Here is a 23,002-nt window from a genome sequence, read left to right as displayed (position 1 = left end):
TGGTTCCTTTTATTGGCTAAGGGAAAGGAGATGGCATTCAGTAACACTCCTGCGATACAAAAACTGGGTACCATTGTTTCTCTTTTATTATTCTGGTTCCTTGCTCATTAGTGGGGTCTGAAAGGCTGGTTTACCAGCAGGCAGCAAATTTTGGGTACTGCTCACAGACTTCAAGTCTGTATATATGGTGGGGCCTGTGGTGTTGGCAGAACATTTTACAATATGCTCACACAGGTGAGGTCATGGAAGCATAAAAGCACTTGGAGGTACATTTGTCCTAGTGTGGGTATCACTTATAAGTTCATTTTTATTCTAGGGCTTTTAATTTAATCATACCGCACTTAGGGAGCAAACTGCTGCTGAGGACACACACACACACACACACACACACACACGCGCGCGCACGCTCAGGAGACCCTGTGGAGGAGTACTGTCTGAATTCAAATTCTCAAATAAGTGCACCACTTAAAAGAATTAGAAGAGAAAACGCATAGTGAGCAGCTAATAGGGGCTGGGTTGGGTTCCTCAAAATCACGCACAAGCCATGCAAGATGCTGGGGCAGAAGGGGGTGGGGAAGCAGAGCATAAAATGCGGTGCCGAACCCTGCACCTCCACACCTCTCCAGCCCAGGGTGGCCTCTGGTGGTCCCACAACAACCCCATCTCAGAAGCTCCGAACCCGGCCAAGCCCGCCCCTGGCCCGCCACGTTGTTTCCGGTCTCGCTACTAGACTTCCGGTCGCCAGGGGCGGGGCTTCCGCCCGTGTAAGCAGCCGGCCCGGAAGCGGTAGAGGCGGCTGTGGCTGCACTGGAATCGCGGAGCCATGGCTGTGAACCTGAGCCGGAACGGGAGGGCTCTGCAGGAGGCCTACGTGCGGGTGGTCACCGAGAAGTCCCCGACTGACTGGTGGGCGTCGTGGCGGGCCGCACGGCGGGCCGGGGGGGGAGGTCGAGGGCCGCGGAGATGGCTGCCGCAAGTTTTCCTGTGCTCACCTGCCGGGGCCGGAGGGTGCTGTTCCCTCTCTAGTAATTCTTTACTCTGCCTTCTGGGGGTGGGGTAAATCCGGCTAGGGCCCTAGGTGAGTCCACTACAACTACCCCTTTGGTCGCTGGTCCTGGCGCCCTGGGCTTCCCCGTGTTCTGTGTTTGATGGCTTCTCCAGGCTCACCTTTCTTGCCCTGAGTCTTCCCCGGACAAAGGGCCCTGCACAGCCCTCTCTTGAGAAAGCGGAAGCCGCAATCCGCTTCTTCTAAATACTGTGTTCTGGGACGGGTGTTTTGAGAGAGGTCTGGCAGCCCAGCTGGAGCCAAACGAGGAATTCAGGGCTTTGGATGCTTGGTTCTCTGTAATATGAATTTTAGAACTTGCCTTTCTGCAAGAACACAGCTCCTTCCTGGGCCCAGGCGAGCCACGGGGAGATGAATTAAACAATGATGCTGCTTACCTGCTTGGGAAAAAAGTCCCATCTTCCATCTATCACCCCTTGACATCCTCCTGTCGGTATTTAGGTCTCATCATGTAGGTGAGGAGGCTTTACTCCTAGAGATCTGGATCTGAAGTTTCTGGTATAGCCCTTGGCAGCGCAAACGTGTGGTCTGTTCTATGTTCTGCACCCACCGGTAGCAGTGTATGGTAATTCTTTCTTATTTGGTTAAATTGTTTCTATAACCAGTTGTTTCTTTAACCAATTGTTTATTTGGTTAAGTTGTTTCTTTAACCAATTGTTTATTTGGTTAAATTGTTTCTATAACCCATTTTGATAACTTCCAGCTCTAGAAATATGTTGAGTATGGTGGACTGAGTTGACCAGCATTGGGAAGCCCATTGCCTGTGCTGCTGTGACTGGCTTGTCTTCACTTAAAAAGTGCCTGCTTTCTCTTCTCTGCCTTCTCGGGTCCCCAGCACAGAGTGACTTTCGTTAATTCTACTGTTGTGACATTGAGGATATTGTATTCTGGCCTTTTCTACACCTTGAGTCCTTTGGGGAAGAACTTTAGAATACCAGTTACCTGGGTCTGCAGAATCTCTGCAGACTCCTCTCATGTCTGGGAACAGGTTGATGTGGACACCCTGCATGGCACTTGTGCAAAATTTTGCAGGGAAGCTGACTAAGCAGCTGAGTAAGCAAGAGCTAGCTAATATTCTCTGGAACACGTCTGTTCTAATTAGGAGACAGTGTCTGGTAACAAGTAGTTTTTCTGCCTTCTCTTCTTTATAATCCCTCGGTTTCTAGAGGTCAGCCCTCCACCCTGCCTCCTAGTTTCAAAGGGCCCTTAGTCCTCTGCCTTTACTCTAAACACTGCTTTAAGTATCTCCCCACTGAGTGCTCCATCTTCACATCCACATATGGTCACCTAACTTTAGAACCCAAAAGCATCTTTGCCCCTCTGCAATTCTACCTAATTAGGGTTTTGCTCCTTTACTGCCTTTTAATATGTGCAGCCCTTTCTGACCCCTAGGCCTTCTACTGATTTCTCCTTCCAGGTCTCTGTCTTTATCCTCAGTCTTCTCTGCACTGTCCCTGGTTTGGGAATGATATCCCACAGCCCAGTCTTCTATCTGCTCACGTCTCCCATAGTTCCAACCTTTCTTTGGGCTTCTTGCAAGAGCTGTCTGCTACCATCCCATCTCCTCTCTGTCCCTAATGAGAGTGCTAAGCCTCCTTTTTCCTCTCATCCACTCAGAATCCACTCATCTGACCAGTCTCCTCACCCATCCCCAGACTCCTTTTGCACTTACGGTCATTCCTCTCAGCAGCATGAACAACTGGCCCCCACCACCACTGTCATAGCCATTAAGTATTTCAACAGATACCTTTGTGGCAGGTTCCCATTCATTAGCTGAAGAAATGTCTAGACCATGTCACTTCCTCTCTTATAACTGAAGTGGCTTCCTGTTGCCCATTATAAACCCCAGACTTCCCCACCCAGCCTGACAAGGCTTCTGACCCCCTGTGCTGCTGCCCCTCCCACTTACCACATGGTGGCCACACCTGTTTACCACCATGTTAGCTTCTTTCTCTTCCTCAAATTTGCAAGACACTTCTTCGTGAGAGGCTTTGCTTTTGCTGCTTCCTCTCCCTGGAGTACTCTTCTACATTATTTCCCCAAAGTTCACATCTCAGTATTGAGGTTGACGTCTTGGAGAGGCCATTTTTTATTTTTAGCACCTTGGCTGTAGTCACATTTTCCTATTAACCTGTGTGACTTCTGCTGGCCTTATGCCAGATACCCTTCTTGGTTTTTCTTGTCACTTTTCTTAAGTGTTGAGGTGGGCCCTGTCTCTGTCCCCAGTGCAGGGCTGTAATGTATCACCTGATGCTCAGATGAAGGATGGACTGAGGGATATAGAAACGATGGTAGAGGATATCAGAGCAAGAAGAAGAGGTCTCCAGTTTGAAGGGTTGTAAAAGGTTTCACATGCAGAGGAGGTGGCTTTGGACCTGGCCCTGGAGCCAGATGGGTTGGGGCACAGCCACATTATCTTTGCATCTTGGGTCTTTCTCTTGGTTCCAGATGGTTCTTCCCTGACTCATGGCTTATTTGTTCACCTGCACCCACTTCACTATCTGAAAGTATAGTCATGTTATTATATATATTTTTCCCCCTTAGAAAATAAGTTTCATGAGTAGGGTATCCAAGCTATTGTTTCTAGCTGTGTTCCCATCACCACCAAGCAGAAGGGTCTTAGTACTTACTTTTGTGAAGAATGAATTAGTTCTGATGTCCTCAGTGCCCCCATCCTCTTTGTACCATGTTTTTGAACTGAGAACCTTCATGACCCCACGGTAAAGAGGACACAGAGGGGTAGAGTTGGAGGGAGAGGTGATAGTCATGGAGCTTGGTTCTTATTAGGTGCTGGGTGCCTTCTTGGAAGTACTAGATAGAGTGGTCATCTTTCTTCCTCGCTGCTTTTCGAGTGCCCCCAACTTCTGTCTGAGCTTTATGACCTTCACAAAGAATGAACTCTTTCCTCCAGAAGAGCACTCATCAGGACTCTCGCCACCAGAGTTTGGATGTCCACCACCTTCAAAGCCTCTTTCCCCTCTTTTCTCTGAGTTTTCTGTCACTGTTTCCTACTATATTCTCTCCTCTACTGGGAAGCAATGATTCTTTCCTGGCAACCTATCCTTCCTGACAAACAGCTCTGCTGAGTTTAGGTCTTTCTTGGGCATAGGCAGCTGTCTATTAACATTAGGAAGGCTGTTGGGTAGCCAAGGCCTGCCTTAGCGGCTCCCTGCTCTGAATCTTGGAGAGATGATATACTAAATCAGTTATTGCCTTCGGCTTGCTGTCCAGTAGATTAGCACTCCTACCCAGTGGTCTGCCAGCACTTACTGGAGCTGAGTTACTCTAACTACTGCGGAATTGGTGCAATGGCTAGGATTCATGTGGACTGCAGGGAAGCCACCTCTTCCAGAATATTCTTTCTGAGTAACCTTTGTTCTGTGGTCAAGGGGTGTCCCTTTCCATGTTCCAGATTTTTAAAGAATTTGCCATGTTTCTTCAATATTGCCAGATCATCATTTTATAAGCTTGAATCTTTTCTAGTTTTTATGAATAGTTTGACAACAGAAGAAAGGCATGACTCCAGCTAAGACTCTGCTAGATATAGAACTTGCCAGCTCCAGGAGCCTGTCCCGTGAGGGGCCTGACTTCATGTTGAGTGACAGCCCTTGTGGTTGCTGATGCTGTACGCACCCTATAAAAGTCCACATTTGCCTTAAGAGTCCTGAGCCAAGAGTATAGATATGCACAGGGGTATCTTGCAGCCTTCTAGGTGCCTGACACATATTCCTCCCCCCTGCTCCTCCTTTCGGTACTTTGGTTCAGGAATACACAAATATCTTTTGTCTTTTCAAATTCACGTACTTGGTAGTCAGGTCGGTGTTTTACACATGAATGTGTAGAAGGGTGCCCTAAAGTTTACAGCTCAGTTTTCCTCAGAGTAGATTTATACTCCCTGACTCCTTGGGTTTGTCCCTCACAATAAGGTCCAGGCCAGTTGATGCTTCAGCCTACTGAGCCTACTGAGATCCTGCCTAGTGAGCCAGAGTTGGGCCCATGTCAGCCTGCAGTGTTACTGTCATACTGAGCTCTCTGGTCTGCAACATAAATGTGATAAGGTTGTGACCCCCAAGGCTGGTTACAGAGCCCCCTTTCTGTTTTCTTTCAGGGCTCTTTTTACCTATGAAGGCAACAGCAATGATATCCGTGTGGCTGGCACTGGGGGTGAGTATGAACAAGCAAGAAAACAAGGAAAGGAATGGGTTCTCAGGAACATCAGGAGACAGGTGATGGGGAGGAAGGGTAAAGTGTATGAAGAGAGAAAGTTGTGACTGCCAGTACTCTGTTGGCTGGTGTTTCAGCTATCTTGAGGGGAAGCGGACTAGGGGCACACAGATGTCCTTGCATGTGGCTCAATTGTAGTGTTAACTTCCCCTGGCTAAGGGTGAACCCCTACCAGTGTCAGTTTCAGGGAATTCCCCTCATAAGGATATAGATGAGGTACAGAGACTCCAGCCAGCCAGCCAGGCAGGATAAAGGATTCAGCCTAACAGGGCACTCACAGCTACCTCTTACTGACTTTGGATTACAGATGTTTCTAAATGAAAATACTCTAAATGAAAATATTCTTCCCTGACTTTCTTGCCATGATAATGCAAGACAGCCTGTACTGTACTAAGGATGAATTGCAGGTGGAAATGAGAAACAGGCCTGCTCTCTCCACCTTGTGGATAGTCTGTGGCCTGGCCCATGCTGCATCCTTAGCCTTGAGCTGCAGCTGAGCTCTGGTAGACAAAAGCAAGATGTGCAGGTCCCTTCCCTCTGCCTTCCTACTCGTGGGAAGAAGTGTAAGTAGGAGAGGTAGCATCTATGCACATGAATCTGCTGGGCTTGGATCAGGGACAGGTATGATCTGAAAAAGTGCTGCTTGAATATGGGGTGACAAGAGGTCTCTGCAGGAAGCACAGGGTTTTTTGCCGGCACTGGGTAGAGGTTGTCAGTAGGCTGTACCAGAGACAGTGAGTGATAGGATGCAACTCACTTGACCCAACCACACACAGCTTCATTATCTAGTGAATGCTTGCTGGTGTGTTCTCTGCTTGTTATGTGAGTGGTTCTGGTGACCTGTTATTGGAAAGCTGCTCCCTCTTATGAGCTCCTCTACCTAATGGTTCCCCCTTTTAGCACTGCCACTGATGGTAGCCTCAAGTGCACCGTAAGGCCATTGGTGACAGAATTACAGAGTTCAGCAACTTGATATTCCTGCTACTATTCCTAGTAGTAGTCATGGGGCTGTGGTGTGAGTATCCAGAACAGGGACTCAGGACTGCCCCAGGTTCTATGAAACCCCTATAACTGAAATACCTGATCCAGCTCCTCCTTGCCATTTAGTAAGCAGGCTTATAAAAACTTCAAACTCTAATGTATGATGGGCCCACAGCCTCAGTGTCAGGCAAGAATGGTTTAGGGCATCCTCCTTGATACTCTCTCTGAGAATCCAAAAGCTGAGCCAGTACATGACTTTGGGACATGCCTGTTTGCTTGCAACCCTCCCCCAGAAGCTGAGCAGACATGTTGATGATGCACTACAGACCCTGTCATTGCAGGGCTTTTTGTGGTGTCTAGTGAACAGTTATATTGTCACATGGACCCTCCATTTGGAATCTGTGTATGGTTTGTAATAGAAATGACATTTTCCTTTCTAGACTTACCTTGGGTTTAACAGCATGGTTTTTAGACTAGTATGGGTAAAAAAAAACATGTGAGTTACCTGTCACAAATGTAGGTCCTGGGTCCCATGCAGCTCTCATAAATAAGCTTAGTGGAAGTGATTCTAGGAATCTAACTGTAATGTAGTTAAGGCTGAGAATCTTGGTTTAGAGGCAGTTTAAACTTCATTTCCTGTTGGACTAGGTTCTGGGGCAAGCAGGGGTGCGTCTGGGCTACCTCTGACCCTCCTTGTGACTGCTGCAGAGGGGGGCCTGGAGGAGATGGTGGAGGAGCTCAACAGCGGGAAGGTGATGTACGCTTTCTGCAGGGTGAAGGACCCCAACTCTGGCCTGCCCAAGTTCGTCCTCATCAACTGGGTATGTGTAATTTGAGGGCTCTAAGTTGTCATGTAGGTGTGACCCAGATAAATTTCTTTTCTTCTTTCCTACTTTGCCTTTCATGATTGGAGCAGAGGAGGACTTGACTTCAGGACAGCCAGTAGTTGGTACTTGTAATGGATTAATTCATTCTGGCTCAAAGAATACTTGGGGCCTTCTTAGTAGAGAATTCATCCTCCAAGCCCAGTATCACTCCTACAAAATGAGACAATCAGAGGACACTGTTGCCTTGTCTTCTTTGGGGTAGATCATCCTGAGGGAGCAGAGGGTATGGAGAAGGCCACGGTTGGGGTTTTAACAGAATCCCAGGTGGAAACAATTCTGCAGTGGAAGCTGGCAGCTGTCCTCCCCCAGAGAATCTCTGGGCTTGGAGGTGAGAGAGATCACCTTGTCCTCTGTGTTGGGGTTGCAGTTTTCTTTTTTCTGGGGCTTTTGGGAAATTTCCAAGTCTCTAGGGGAGGGAAATGGTTTTGTGGGGAGGGTTCCCCAGATTGCAAACTGGGGAAGGAGAGTCATGCTGGGTATGTTGTTGCAGACTGGCGAGGGCGTGAATGACATGCGGAAGGGAGCATGCGCCAACCATGTCAGCACCATAGCCAACTTCCTGAAGGTGAGGGCCACCCCAGTCTTGTTCTCTCCCCAAAAGGGCCTCAGAGTTCCCCAGGCCCGAAGGTTCCTGGGTGTGACTGAGTGGGAATCACAGCCAGAGGTGGAAGTGTTGACACATCTTGATGCTCCCTCCAGATTCAGGATAAAAGCAGAGGCTACTGTACTCTTGCTCAGCAAGTGCTTGGGAGACTAGGATGTGACCAGAGCCATCTGCAGGTTGGCCTCAGCAGGGATGAAGGACAAAGAACTCTCCTTTTTGACCACAAGGAATCTTGGGTTCTGATTATTTTATGAGTGCTACGAACATTTAGCTATGTTGTCAGAATTTGAAGGGAAAAGTTACTTGTTGTTCCTTTCTAATCCATTTCTGCATGAATTTATGTCAGTCATAATTTTATAAGCATTTTATGAAAAAGGTTTGTTGTTTGCTTGTCAGATGACTGTTCTTCAGTTACTGGCAAGAAGGCAGGACTTTAATTTCTAGTTCTGTCAACACTTCTTCAGTTACACCTGTTTTTTCCAACTTATGATCGTAAGCCTACTGGGTATTTAGTAAACAGTGAGGAAGGCCATGGGGTTGACTTTTCAGGAAGCCTTGCTTTCCTGAAAATGTGTCAGCTCCCAAATACCTTTAAGGTTAGCTTTCCTTGATTAGAAAAGAAGCCCTTTAATGCAAGTCTGTACTGAACTGCAACAGAGACCATATAGCTACAGAACAAGACACAGGCTACTACTCCATGGAAGTCAGGGCCTTATACATGAGCTAGGACACATATGGGACAAACATAGGGTTTGTCTCAGGTGGTTTGTCTGAGCCCATAAAAAGAGTGTGCCTCTGATCCTAACCTGTGTCAGGGTGTTGTGCAGAGTAGATTGTGGTTTGCAGCTTGTCCCCTTTTGGGGTTGCTGTGCCTTCCATTAAATGCTGTTCCTACTGCAGGGGGCCCATGTGACCATCAACGCAAGGGCTGAGGAGGATGTGGAGCCCGAGTGCATCATGCAGAAGGTGGCCAGAGCCTCAGGTGCCAACTACACTTTCCACAGGGAAAGTAGCTGCTTCCAGGACACAGGCCCTCAGGCCCCTGTGGTGAGTGCTGCCTGGGCTCTAGGGCAATGGAACAGGAGTGTGTAGTTGCCAGCATTCAGACTATCTGAACCTGCTCTCAGCATTTTACCTACCTGCCTGGCTTCCAGTCCCTGAGCTGAATCGAGGTGACCCCATGCCTGGCAAGAACAGGAGCTGCATCCTGATGAGGCAGGTGCTAATGGGCATAATGAGTCACCCTCAACCCTGCCTGGTAGTTCCACCAGCCTTTCTGAAGGCTCTTATGCCAGCTCTCTATGACAAGAAATTATTGGCAGAGAATTTAGAGCCCATAGCACCAGTGTGTCCTTTGTGGTCACAGATGGTGGCCACCATGGAAGTGGCAGTCAGGGCTTGCCCCTCTGCATCACAGGTAGACACCTGTTAGCTGTGTTTACTCTGATGTAAGGTAGAGAGCTGAGTTCTCTGATGCACAGTTGGTTGGAGTCTATAGGAATTCCATGGATACTGCCATACTGGTGAGTTGTCTGGAGGTGGTGGACTAGCCGCTAGGATCAGCCCCTGGACAGAGGCTTCCAGGAATCTCAGGCAGGCCACAGGGACCTTTCCTGCCCTGGCTCCCATCCACAGGTGCCTGATGTAACCAGAGACCCCTGCAGTAGTGTCTGAGCCTAGGCTTTCTCACCTGGTGATTTCCAGCACCTTTCAGGCCATCTTGATGTCAGTTTCTTTAAGGGTCATTAGGCCAGATACCCTTGGCTTTACCAGGTGTCATGCTAGCAGTTCTTGCCTGTACTTTATACTCCTGTCAATGACTCTGTAGTGAATTCTCTGCTCTGCAGGGCTCTGTGTACCAGAAGACCAATGCTGTATCTGAGATCAAAAGGGTGGGCAAAGACAGCTTCTGGGCCAAAGCTGAGGTAAGTGCTGCCTGGGGCATGAGTATGCCAGGCATGCAATAAATATTTTACTTGCTGTATCTCACTTTTCTCATAGTGAGCTCATGGAGCAGATGTTCTTGTTAGTAAGATGGTAAAACTGACACTTAGAGGGGTTAAGTGACAAGAGTAGTGAGTCTGGCTCTCAAGCCCACACTTGACCATGCTCCTATGCAGACTGCAGCCTCTTAAAGGGTACCTTGCAAGGATGTCTACAATGAGTTGTGTCCTTTCAGAAGGAATGACTTGCTAAGCCTGGCCTGGGTAGGATTGGGCTAAGAGGACAGAGTTCACCTTGATAGTGCAGGAGCAGGGCATGAGCAGGGAGGGGTGGGCATGGCTCTTTCTGCAGAAAGAAGAGGAGAACCGCAGACTGGAGGAGAAGCGGAGGGCGGAGGAGGAGCGGCAGCGGCTGGAGGAGGAACGGAGGGAGCGTGAGCTGCGTGAGGCCACCCTCCGGGAACAGCGCTATTTGGAGCAAGGCAGGGAAGCTGACCCCCAGAGGTGAGTCCACAGATGAGGTGGGAGACTGCCACCTAGGGCCTACCTCAGGACCTTTCATTCTCCCTGGGAGTGTCCTGAGGAGGAGAGGAGGGCATTTGATGGGCTGGGCTCCAGCTTTTCCCTCTGCCCCTCCCAGCAGGAAGTATGAACAGCAGGAAATGGTCTCAAGGAACAGAGAGGATCAGGTGAGATATGGATGCTTCCACTCAGAGGGGCCATCACAGTAGTGTCAGAGTTTCAGATCTACACACACTTTTCAGCAGAAGTGGAAGCTGCTTGCTATAGGCTATGTTGATTGTGTGGGTTCTTCCTGACATGCAGACCCTAGCTGTTCTTGGCCTCGGGAGTCTAAGGGAGGGAGTTACTGTGAGAGTCCTCCAGCCAGCCTGTGATACCCTTTGGTACATCAGAGGTGTGAGAAAAGTAAGGGCAGAAGCTCATGGACTCACCCTGGTCCTGAGAGAGGCCCTGTGAGCCCTTCAGCTTTGGTGTTTTGCTTCCTGACTACCCACCCCCTACAACCCCACCCACACAGCTGTGGAAAGCCTGGCAGGCAATGGGCTTATGGGTTTTCTCATTGCTGGGTCAATGTGCGCTCTCCAGGAGCCTGTCTGTCAGCAGCCAGCACACCCTCGGGATATTTTCAAGCAGAAGGAGAGGGCCATGTCTACCACATCTGTCTCCAACCCCCAGCCAGGTGAGACATCCTTCCAGGCAGAGCCATGAGACAGGGCTGGCTGAGGCCGAGTCTGGAATCTCAGTTCAAAGGTCCCCAAAGCTACTGACAAGTGTGTCAGAAAGTGACAGGAATGAGTGAGCAAGAAGAACCTGTGCTCATGAAGGCCCTTTCTGGGAGGGTGTGCCTCATGTTCCCTTCTTGCCCCAGTGGGAAAGGAAGGGCCATATGTAGAAATATAGCTCCACAGTGGAGACCTCCCAGCCCTGTTCCCTAAAATCCTTGGTACAGATTACACATGGGGCCATTAGCTGGGTCTTGGACTTGTATCAATCACCTCTCAGGCCCCCAAAGTACACAAGACTGCACTGTCAACTGGCTCACCCACCTGTATGTGGCTCTTGTATGGGGCTGCTTAGAGTGTAGTTTGTGCTCACACACACGTGAGTTGGGGGGGGAGGGTTACACACCAGGTGCTATTTCTGCAGCTGCTGTGTGTCCCTATTCACTATGTGACATTCACTATCCGGGACAGGTCCAACCTCTAGTCAGTGCAGGGCATAGAGAAGGTAGAGAACTCTTTGTTCTTACCCTTTCCAGCTGCGTGATACCACATGTGTTGTTTATCTTCGGTTTGCAGGCAAACTAAGAAGCCCCTTCTTGCAGAAGCAGCTTACCCAACCAGAGACCCCCCTTGGCAGAGACCCAACTCATACCATCTCAAGGCCCAGAACAGGCAAGGCACTTGGCAGCAGGGGATGAAGAAGAGGAGTGATGTGTGGGTGGGTGGGAAATGGGGATGTTCTCATATTTTCCTAGGGTCAGAATGGCCTTAATCCTCCCTTTCAGATCTCCATGAAGAGGCAGTATGCAGAGCCTCTCCATGTCCAGTGCAGGCAGGAGAAGAGGCTGTGTATGAGGAGCCCCTGGAGCAGGAGACTTTCTACGAGGAGCCCCCAATGGTGGGTTCCTTGCAGCAGGGGTAGGACTGTGAAGGGGCCATGTGCCGAGAAACACCTTCCTTATCCTTATGGACCATGGGACACTTTTTTCTGTGGCTCATTACATTCTTGATTGTCATGTTTCATCTGGAAATTATCATGTGCTCTTAGTTGCCTAGCCAGAATGCTGGATTGGGGAAGCCATCTAGCAGACAGGGAGGAACAAAAGCAGCTCCTACCCTCTGGGTGCTGTGTCCTCTCAAGTCTGCACATGGCAGTGGGCAGGCCCTGTTCTGCAATAACCAAGACCCCAGTCTGCTCTTCTCTTCCATCCATGGGCAGGTTCAGCAGGATGCTGGCTCTGAACACACCGACCATTACCCAGGGCTGAGTGGGAAAGGGCTCTGTGCCCGTGCCCTGTATGACTACCAGGCAGGTAATGTGTTGTTTCCTGGCCCCCTCAGACCAAAGGGCCCAAGATTGAGAGACAGATTTCTGAGGCTACTTTGCGGGGGACCATTCAGGGGCTTTGGAAGATAGGAGGCTGAGAAAGGAAAGCGCAGAGATGCCCTGCACATCCCAGGCCGTCTCACATGTTCTGGGCATTTACCTGATGTCCACTGGCATTAGTTATAGTTGCTAGTTTTATTCTGGAGCTAAGTAGGTCAGGCCTGGACACCAGTGCCCACTCTGGGTGAAGGTCTCAGGCTCATGTGTAGACCTGCTATACTCCAGCCTTTTGCAAGAGCAGAGGACACAGAGTGAGACCCTTTAGGAAGGTGTGTCTTCAGGGAATGACCATTTGAACAGTGTCAGGACAGAGTGGGGGCTGGTGTCCAGGGCCCCAAAGCCCTCAACCACAGCATCTGGGTTCACTTTCCTTACAGCTGATGAGACAGAGATCTCCTTCGACCCTGAGAACCTCATCACAGGCATCGAGGTGATTGATGAAGGCTGGTGGCGTGGCTATGGGCCAGATGGCCACTTTGGCATGTTTCCTGCCAACTATGTGGAGCTCATTGAGTGAGGATCACTGCTGCTGAAGGCTGAGGGCCATCCTTCCCTTCCCCACCCGTACATGATTTCCTTATTGCTGAAAAGGTGATGGAAAAGTTACAGACGTGTATGGCAGTCTTCCAGGAAATGGATCCCCTGATGATGAAGACACAGGCTCCCTCTGGCTTAGGTGGCTCAACCTCTGTCATCCTGAATGCAGCTATAACCTTGTGATTCCCAAACATGCTTCTAACAGCTTCTCAGACCCTCTCAACCAACCTGGCCTTTGACCCCAACAGAGGACACTGAACCAAGCCCCACCATGGCCAGTCCATTGGTGACCTCTGTCCTACACAAAGAGGACAGCACTGCCCATCTGGGAGTACTAAGAGGGTCATCTACAAACTTCCTGTCCACAGTGCAGGAGCCTTTCTGCTTTTGCCTTTTTCCCCCTTTTCCTCTTAACTTCCAATGGATAGGGGCTACAGCTATTTAGTGACCCTTGGGAACAGTGAATTTAGTGTTTATGACCAAAGGTGGTTCTTTCTGGTTCTGTGCTCTCCATTTCTCTGACTGAGCACTGGAGATAGGGACTACCAAGCCCCCATCGAAATGTATGAAGGAAAATGAAAACATCAACAGACACCAAGTGTCCTTCCATGTGGTTCACTTTTGTCTGCTGGCCCCAGCATGTGTCTCAGCTGATTCTAGTTCAGGAAAAGTAACTGGAGTAGCTCACACCTGCTCTCATATCCTGTTTCTGTCCTGGTCTATCTGGGTCTGTGTTTGAAGCAAGAATTACCTCACACAAGCCCCAACTCTGCTTTGTCCTCTGCTCTGTCTTTCCACTCTCATGTGGAAAGAAATCTCTTCCTGGATGTCTGTGGTGTATAAGTGTGTGCGTGTTTGCGTGTGTGCATGCACACACCCCAAACCTCTGCTGACTGTCAGATACCTATAATAAGCATAAATGTTAAAATGTGACTGAAGTCAGCCTCCTGCATTTCAGTTCTCTTGTGGAGTTTGAGGGTTGCCCTGTTCCCTGCCTTGGGGAGCCTATACCTATGTGGGATATATCATGTATGCACATGTACATGTGAGTGGAGTGAGGCACCTTCCTCACCTAACATTTGTTGTACCCTGGGAGTTGCTAGAGGACACAACTTAGGATGAAGTCTGTGCCAAGGAGATTGCCGGTCCCAAGTAGTATCTAAGTCTAGTATGCCTCCCTGCTTTGTGGTAAGAAGCCCATCCAGTCTGCCCCTTTAACAGGTAGGCCTTAACAAATCTTTTTTTCTCTCCCATGAAGATAGCAGCACCCAACCCAACTATGTAGAGACCCTATGAGTTCATGTTGCCAGCTTTGAGGCCAGTTGTGGGCTTGTCTGCCTCCAGGGTCTGTAGGGAAAGCATAGGACAAGCCGTCTGAAGGAATGCCATGAAATAGTGTCCTGATCACAGTCCTTGCTCACTGCATGGTTAGGTTCAAGTGACCCAGTAACCCTGATTCTAGAACAAGGTTACCAAGTGGCTCTTAAGCTCATAAAGGCTTGTTAGGAGCGTCCTTATGACCAGCGATGGGTGTCAGGCTGCTGCCCCCGCTCTGTTAACCTAATGGAGGTGGGATGGGCCAGTCCTCCTAAGGCAGTGTTTGTAGGATCACGGGAGCTAGGCCTGTGAAGCCAGCCCTGAGTGAGTGCTGGGGAATGGGTATCTTTCAGTCCTGGGTGCTGGAGTGTGGAGGGTAGGCATCTTTTAGCTCACGTGCCAGTTATGCCTTTATTCATCAAAGACCACCCTTCACTTGGCCTTGCCCTGTGCAGCCACTGCCTCCATGGCCTTTCGCACTGTCTCCTCATCACCCAGGAACCGCATTGGCTTGGTAGGCTTCAGCTCTTTGTCCAGTTCATACACGATGGGAATCCCCGTGGGTAGGTTCAGTTCCATGATGGCTTGGTCTGACATCCCTGGACCAGATGAATAGTATCCTTAATCCCTGTAGCCTGTCTACCCGGCATCTGTCTGCTCTTGCATTCAGCAGGCTCTGTGACCTTAATGGGTCACAGAATTGGTTGACCATGCAAGCCTCCCACCCCACATGGCAAGGATACAGACTAAAGCAAGGCTGGAGAAGGTCAGGGCAGAACTGAGTCAGATGGAATGGCCTACAGAAATAGCTGGTAGTAAACCAAGGACCTTGCCCCTGCCCTGAGTGGCTGGGGCTTGGGGCAGTATCATCTGCTGTTTTTTCAGCCTAGCAAGAATTCTGACTGATTCTAAAGTTCTAAATTTTAGGCATCCTGAACAGTGTGGGGGTTGCTCCTAAGAAACTGGAGAAGGGACAGTGACAGGACAGTCTGCTGATCCAGCAGAGATGGACTGACACTCTGCCAGGTAGAAAGGGTGTTTCCCCATGGAAACCAGACCCTGCTGGCCTCTGTAGTCCCAGGCCCAGAATAGTAACTTGACCTTTGGTGTTCACATCACCCCCACTCCCTATATGCAATGTGAGCTTAAGAAAGCATTTTCTGGGCTGTCAGAGACCCAAATGACTTTCACCTGGGTGCATCCCTTTCATAATGGACTGAAAGGTGTAGGCTGCAGGAAGCCCCCAGAAGGGAAGAGCAGAAGATAGTCTTATCTGTTGGGCTCAGTGCCAGCCAGTGTAAGATACCTGCCAGTGGACCTGGCAACCTGAGGAGGGCAGAGCCTCTACTCTGACCAGCTGCCAGCTGACACCCAGGAACAAGTTTGGGCCTACCACACTACCTAACTTCTGTGATCCCAATGAGCTTAATGGCTAATAAGATGCTATTTTAGACTATCCTGATCTCTGGAAATCTTCACAGCCTGTGGAGCTGTCTTAAGTGGTATTCAAACGAAGTGAAGGACTGCAGTCAGCCATTCCTGAGGGGCCTCCTTCTGGTTTTTTACTGGGAACACAGCTACAAATCTGGGGTCTCTACAGTACCATATACTGCATCCTTTTGGCTGGTCTTAATTTGCCCGGAGTGGGTGTAAGGTGGGGTCATGGAGCCCCAGGGCCCTAGAGAAGGTAGGTGAGACTTAGTGAATGAAGTGACCTTACGTTGGTCAGACAGTCCACCTTTTTCAGATTGGGTGTTGTGGGCAAGGTGTCACCCACCTTCTGAGCCTTCCCCACCTCTGGATGGGGCCAGCAGCCCTAGGACCTGCATTAGTGGTGGCAGATTTCACCCACGGCCTTCAGAAAGACTCATTTTCAGTGTCCCAGTACAAACACAGGTACAAAACATTTTCCTAAGCTGTTTTTTAAGCACGGGGCAGGGGGGGGGTTCGGTTTGGTTTGGGGTGTTTTTGATTTTTTTTTTTTTTTTCTTTTGGGAAGGTTTTTCTCACTCCTCCCAGTTTCCATTCAGTTTGAAAATCTCACTCTGGGGGCAGAATGATCAAAGTTGGCTCAACCTGGCATTTTGCTGAAGTGAGAACTTGGGGGTAAACTGGTTTAAGGGTCTCATCACCCCCACCCCCACCCCTCTGGAGGTTGGGCCTCACCTTCCAGATGCTTGACAATGCCCCGAAGACTGTTCCCGTGAGCCGCAATAAGCACTCTCTTGCCAGCCTTGATCTGGGGAACGATCTCCTTATTCCAGAAGGGAAGGGCCCGGGCAATGGTGTCCTTGAGACTCTCGCAAGTGGGCAGTTCCTCGGGTTTCAGATCTGCATACCGACGTTCCTGGGGAACATCCACGCCGGCGTTCCAGTCGCTGGCAATGGCGCCGCCCCACCCCCACCTCCCCTGCACCTCCCCTCCTCTCCTCCCTGAGGGCCCCGCCCTCGGGTTCTCCCTCCGGTGACCCCGCGCGAGGCCCACCTTGCTGATGGTGTTGTAGTAGGGGTGCTTCTCGTCCATGGGAGGTGGAGGGATGTCAAAAGAACGCCTCCAGATTTTCACCTGCTTCTCCCCGTGCTTCGCGGCCGTTTCTGCCTTGTTGAGGCCGGTGAGGCCCCCGTAGTGCCTCTCGTTGAGCCGCCAGGTGCGGACCACCGGCAGCCACATTTGGTCAGTGCCGTCAAGGATGGTCCAGAGGGTGCGGATGGCCCGCTTCAGCACCGACGTATAGCAGATGTCAAACTCCATCTTGGCATCCTTGATGGCCTTGGCCCCCCGCTTGGCCTCCTCCACCCCCTTCTCGCTCAGTTCGGCATCAAACCAGCCACAGAAGCGGTTCTCCTGGTTCCAGATGCTCTCGCCGTGACGAACCATCACGAGGCGGTAGGTGGACATAGTGGTGGAGGCAATAGGGGCTGTGACGGCTCCAGACAGGACAGCTGCCTCCCCAGAGTCCCCAGCTTTATAACAGTTTGTCCCCAACCCCCACCCCAGTCAACTGCCAATCAGCATTCCAGGCCTGACTGGCCTAGGCAGGTGGCCAGTAACCAGGATTGTGGGGGAGGGCAGGCCAAGAGCTGGATTTAAAATAGACACACCAAGCCACCAACAAGTCACTCATCCCCAGAGCCGAGGTTGTGTGGGGCAGCATGGTGCAGTAGGGTTGGGCTTGAAGAGTAGAAGTCTGGTAGGCTAGCAAGTGCAGTAGGTGGGGACTAGCAGGAACTGAGAGGATATCCAGGGAAAGACCTTGCCTAAGGTCTGGGTTCCTTGGACCCTTCAATTCTTCTGTGGGTCTATACTCAAGGCAGAGACATAAAAACAGTCCTGGCTGTTTTCTCCTGATCACTCTTTACATAACTAGGGACAAGTATTTCAGTAGGAAAATTGGCTTGGTGTCAAGGGGGAGCCAAGGGACCCATGTGTGTTTGTATGTTTACCCATGCACACGTCTTGTGCATCTACATACATATGTGTGTTGTGCATATTTGTGTCTGTGCATGCATGCCTTTGTTGTATTGTGTGTAGGCAGTGTCTGTTGTATGCATTTGTGCACACATGTGAGCTGCCAAGTTTCCCCCAGTGACTTACTCAGCTACTTATTGTTTGGGGAGGATTCCTTAGTAGTCCTGACCATACCCCTCCTCTTTCTAATTCTCCATATGCTGAGAGGCCCTCTGCTCCAGCAATGCCCAAAGGATAAGGTCTGTGGGATCCTGGGTCTAATAACCAGGGTTCAAGGGGGTTCAGCTTCTTCTCTACAAGTTCCCTCAAGGAACAGAAGAGAGGAAAAGTTACTGTGGGACCCTGAGGCAGGGGAGCATGTAGGGACTGTGGCCCTGGGGAGAACGGTCCAACCTTGCAGGAGAGGACACTGGGCAGCAGTGTGGGCAAGGAACTAAGGACAAGGTGGGCAGAATTGGGTTTCCGGTGAAATGGAACAAACTCAGGGGAACTGAGAGAGACCTAATTGGTGGGTCCTCTCCTATGCATTTATGGCTGCAGAGCACAACTCAAAAGAGACAATAGCAGGATTTATTTACGTAAATAAATGTAAAAAAAAAGTAAAATGTAAAAACCGGTGGGGACAAATCCACACCTGGAAGGGAAGGGAGAGCTAAGAGAGTATTTATAAGCTAACACATGGCCACATGCTGACTGTCCTACCCCAGATATTCCACTATGCAGAGAGAAGTCCAAGCCGAAACTGTATGTCAAGCTAGGGCCTTCTCCACAGACACCCCTCCTCACTAGCAGTTTAAGAGGTTCAGCTCCACCCACTTTTCCACATCACTCCTGCTCAGAGGGTGAACATTCTGTTGGAACATCCCTATGCAGACAAGGATCAGACTCTACCCCCTGACATCTGGGGAGGATGCCCACCCAGTGCCTTGCTCTAAACTCTGTCCGTGAGGTCCTAATGAGGGAGCTTCTGGGAAGGGACAAAGCTGAGTGGCCAAGTTATGGGAGCTTTTGATAGAGAGCAGTGCTTGTAGGCTCACGCTTTTTAGTTGGAGTTGCTGTGAAAGACAACTGCCCTGCTGGGACAAACCTTCAGTACCCCACAGGGTGAAGGAGACCACAACCTTAGCAGTGGCAGAACTCTGCCACCCCTGCTGTCTCCTGTCGCTACAGCTAACATCTCACACCTTCAATAACTGGACTTTCTCCCTCTCCCTCTGCCCTGATAGTTAAAATAAATTGTTGGGTGTTTTTTTTTTTTTTTTTTTTTCCTTTTTTGCTGCACCAAAGGCTCTTTTGTTTGCTTTTCGGTGGAAGGTGGACATACCCAGAACCAGTGAAAGAGTTTCTGACCCAGTGATAGTTTTGAGATCCTTTGCCCAGTAACACATCTACCATCAAGTTGTTTTCATGAGGTGGAATTTAGAAAGCACCATCTACCAGAGAGTTGACTATGGGTGCCACCCACTGCTCAGAGGTTCTCACTGTTCTTATACCAGGACAGGCAAGGAAACTGGAGGCCTAATTGCCTGGGTAAAAGAGGATCAGGGGGTTCTTTTGCTCCTCTTGGATCCCTTTGTTGAGTTCCTGCGCATGTCTGCTACTTTCACTGACCCATTCTGCCTTCACACAAGTCAAATCACCTTTATCATCTGAAGCAATCTCTAAGAATAAAGAGAAGGACCCAGAATCAGAAGTTGCCTCCAGGGTCAGAGGAACTGCTGCTAAGCCCATGCCCAGCTTAGCAGAAAAACCCAGAGACAAGCTGAAGTTGGAACTGGGGAGCAATTTTGCATTGGGTGTAGGCCCAGGACTTCTGCACTCAGGTTTTGGGGGGCAAGGGTCACTGGGGCAGGGGTTATAAGGAAATTGTGGGACTAGTTCCCCCAAAAATATCAGATAGCTTTTTCCTCACATGCCCAGAGTAGACCTCTTATCACTTTGGTGTGAGAAATAGAGGTCAATCTAGTGAACTGTGGGATGTCTATTGCTATTACTTAAAGAATAATATGTTTTGCTTTGAGAATAGTGGGGACCCTGAAGTCTAGTAGGAACTCTATTCTTGCCTAAGTTCTCTGCCCGTCCCTAATGGAAAAAAAGATCCTGAGCTCCTGCCCTTTTCTAATAAAAACAACAATCACTTTTCTCCCTTTTATGACCTAGAAGAATGTGGTTTGGGAGTCTAACTCAGTTTTAACTTTATCAGTAAACATATTCTCTCTAAGAAATTTACCTGTACTTTCAGAGTAAGGATGAAGTCACCCCTTCTTATCTATCATGTGAAGTCTCCTCTCTGTCATTGATGTTCCAAGATGCAAAACACAGGACAAATATCCCTGATCCTCTCCATTATTCTTTAGAATTTACACCTATTTTCCACAAATGTGTTATCGAATTGATTGTTTTTCCTTTGCTAAGTCATCTGATGCTGTTTTGAAAATGTGTCCAGCCCAGGAAGAACCCAGAAGCAGTACAGGAAGACTTCTTTTGTGCCCCAACAATTTAGTGAGCCAGCCAGGAGAAACTTTACAATCTGGACACTCCTTGCTTCTGAAAGCTGCCACTGAAAGAGACCCTGGATAACTGACAAGAGCTGGTTAAAAGGTGAAAATTCTTACCAAGTCAGCTTGCTGAATATCTGTTTACCAGGCACTGAGGAGAGAGGTATCCAGTATCATTTAATAAGGTTAAAAACTAAGCCCCTTCTGCCCATTTTTTGACTGGGTTATTTTCTTTTTTTTTTTTTTATTCATTCATTCATTCATTTATTTTGTTTTGTTTGTTTGTTTTTACAAGCACTGGGTACAGTCAGAAGCGTGGGAGGGTGAGAGAATTCACCAGAGCCAGAGCGGGGAGCAGAGCAGGCAGAAGGACCAAAGTACACTGCTGAGGGGAGCAGCGGGCGGCAGGAAAGGTCTGCGCGCCATGTGGGACCCTCCTCCGGTGGCCGGGGAGCAGCCGGGGAACAAACCGGCGCCGCAGAGGCCGCGGGCAGCTTTGCAACCCAGCGCTCAACCGCTGCGCCACCGGGGAGGCCCTGGGTTATTTTCTTTGTTGTTGTTGAGTCTCATCAGCTCTTTGCAGATTTTTGTGATCAGTCCTTTATCATTAGTGTTGGGTGCAAAAATGTTCTCCCAGTCAGTGGGGTTTCTCTTTGTTTTTGTTATTGTCTCTTTTGCTGTGCAGAAGCTCTTTAATTTGATGTAGTCCCAGCTGTTTATCTTTGCCTTCACTATCACTGCTTTGGGTGATGTATCTGTAAAGATGTCTTTGATGTGCAAATCACGTAGTGTTTCGCCTATATTTCCTTCTATATATTTTATGGTTTCAGGTACTGTTTACAATAGCTAAGCTTTGGAAACAGCCCAAATGCCCAAAAATAGATGACTGGATCAAGAAGATGTGGTACATATATACCATGGAATATTAGTCAGCATTCAAAAAAGATAAACACATGCAATTTGCAGCAACATGGATGGCACTGGAAGAGATCATGATCAGTGAAATAAGCCAAAAAGAAAAAGAAAAATACCGGATGGTCTCACTCATAGCAGGAATCTAGAAAACTTAAATAAGGGACCAGGAAAATGAATAATTATAAGTAAGTGAAAATCAAAATCAACAAAAAACTATGAACCAGAGACACTTTTTGGGGGGTGGGGGGCGGGAGGGGAGGGATTGGGGTCAGAATGGGGGGGTTTGCAATTGTATGGGGAATATAAAAATAAAATTTATTATAAAAAATAAAAATAAAATTGTGCTGTCACTATGAAAAAAAAACAAAAAAACAAAACTAAGCCCTACTCCTTGCCCAGCAGGAAAGTTTGGAAAGCTTGAATAGATAAAGGGTTGCTATGAGAACTAGGGCATAAGACTTATCACTTTGACCATGAATGCAAAAGCAGGGCCAGGACACATTCCTCGTTAAAAGTCAACATCCAAGACCATACATCCCAGCAAATAACTGGCCCAACTCATTTTCCCCAGTCATGATAAGTCCACCAAAACAGGTTATAAAAGGGAACCCCAAATCCTTCAACCATCTGGTCCCCTGCTCCCTTGCCGGGTATTTCAAGAAATCTTCCTTTCTTGTTTTCCACTCAGTATTTTGTGAATTCTTTCACCCTCATGCCTCTGACCTTACCCCAGTATTTCTCCCCACTACAATTAGAGGTGATATTTTGCTTTCTAAATTTTGGACTGACAAAAATATTTTTTGTGAAGTAGTTTGCTAATACTTGATTTTCCGACTTTAAAAAATGTTGTCCTTTAATATTTTTATTATTTTAATGTTTGCTTTCTTACATCATTGTCCATTTATGTACAAGATTTGATTTCTCTCCTGTAGTTCTCTGACTACCATGGCATCCATGAACCATTACCATAGTCCCTTGTGCTCTTCCTTCCCCTCTTTTGACCCCTCTCCCTTTCCTTCCCCTGCTGCATGCATCAAACCTATGGTCAATTGCAAGTTTTGTCCTTTTTTCCTGACCCTTTTATTCCATTCCCCTATTTTCCACCTATAATTGAAATCATCTGATCTTTTCCTTTTTCTTCCTGACTTATTTCACTGAGCAAATCCCTTCCAGCTCCTTCATGTTGCTGCAGATGGCATGAGTATAACTTTTTTGATTGCTAAGTAGTATTCCATTCATCTGTTTTCATCCCGTCATCTGTTTTGGGGCATTAAGTTTGTTTCCATATCTTAGCTATTGTAAATAATGGTGCAATAAATATAGGAGTGCAGGTTTCCTTTTGAATTAGTGTTTTTATGTTCTTTGGGTAGATTCCTAGGGGTGGAATAACTAGATGATAAGGTAGAACCATTTTGAGTATTATGAGGGTCTTCCACAGAGCTTTCCATAGTGGTTGGACAAGTTGGCATTCCCACCAGCAATGTAAGAGGTTTCCTTTTGCTCCACATCCTCGCCAGCAACTGTTGTTGTAGGTTTTTGTAATATGTACCATTCTCACCAGAGTGAACTGGTATCTCATTTTGGTTTTGATTTTATTTCCCTGATAACTAGTGATTTGGAACATTTTTTCATATGCTTGTTGGCTATTTGCACTTCTTTGGAAAAGTGTCTTTTTAGCTCTTCTGCCCATTTTTAGACTATAGGTCGCTTGCTTTGTTTTTGTTGAGTTGTGTAAGCTCTTGTAAATCTCTGATATTAGTCCCTTATCAGTTGTATGATGTGGAAATATTTTCTCCCGTTCAGTAGACTGTCTCTTGATTTCTATTACTGAGATTTTTTTTTTTAAGATTTATTTTATTTATACAAGAGCCGGGGTACAGGCCAGATGCGCAGGAGGGTGAGAGGATTCACCAGAGACAGAGCGGGAAAC

General features: G+C 48.4%; 2 protein-coding genes across 3 annotated transcripts; one reads left to right on the top strand and one right to left on the bottom strand.

Annotated features, from left to right (window-relative positions):
* Positions 1–762: 762 nt before the first annotated feature.
* DBNL (drebrin like) lies at positions 763–16,131 on the top strand. Of its 2 annotated transcripts, none has more exons than XM_037506899.2 (13): positions 763–906; positions 5,175–5,230; positions 6,980–7,092; positions 7,649–7,723; positions 8,663–8,809; positions 9,610–9,687; positions 10,058–10,209; positions 10,349–10,394; positions 10,813–10,906; positions 11,526–11,621; positions 11,735–11,847; positions 12,169–12,262; positions 12,714–16,131. In XM_037506899.2, the coding sequence occupies exons 1-13, from the start codon at positions 824–826 to the stop codon at positions 12,851–12,853; spliced, it is 1,287 nt and encodes a 428-aa protein (XP_037362796.1). In that variant the 5' UTR covers positions 763–823; the 3' UTR covers positions 12,854–16,131. The 2 variants fall into 2 exon arrangements, with proteins under 2 accessions (XP_037362796.1, XP_037362786.1); XM_037506889.2 differs by having other exon boundaries at positions 10,346–10,394.
* Positions 14,597–17,185, bottom strand: PGAM2 (phosphoglycerate mutase 2). Its single transcript, XM_037506909.2, has 3 exons — positions 16,676–17,185; positions 16,357–16,537; positions 14,597–14,789 (listed from the first exon to the last, which is right to left on the bottom strand). The coding sequence occupies exons 1-3, from the start codon at positions 17,087–17,089 to the stop codon at positions 14,623–14,625; spliced, it is 762 nt and encodes a 253-aa protein (XP_037362806.1). The 5' UTR covers positions 17,090–17,185; the 3' UTR covers positions 14,597–14,622.
* Between the last annotated feature and the right edge of the window lie 5,817 nt (positions 17,186–23,002).

The sequence above is a fragment of the Talpa occidentalis genome, unplaced genomic scaffold (genome assembly GCF_014898055.3).
Source record: "Talpa occidentalis isolate TD23 unplaced genomic scaffold, MPIMG_talOcc4v2.1, whole genome shotgun sequence".
Taxonomy (NCBI): Eukaryota; Metazoa; Chordata; class Mammalia; order Eulipotyphla; family Talpidae; genus Talpa; species Talpa occidentalis.
Note: the sequence above shows the minus strand (reverse complement) of the source record. Positions and strands in the feature narration are given on the sequence as shown.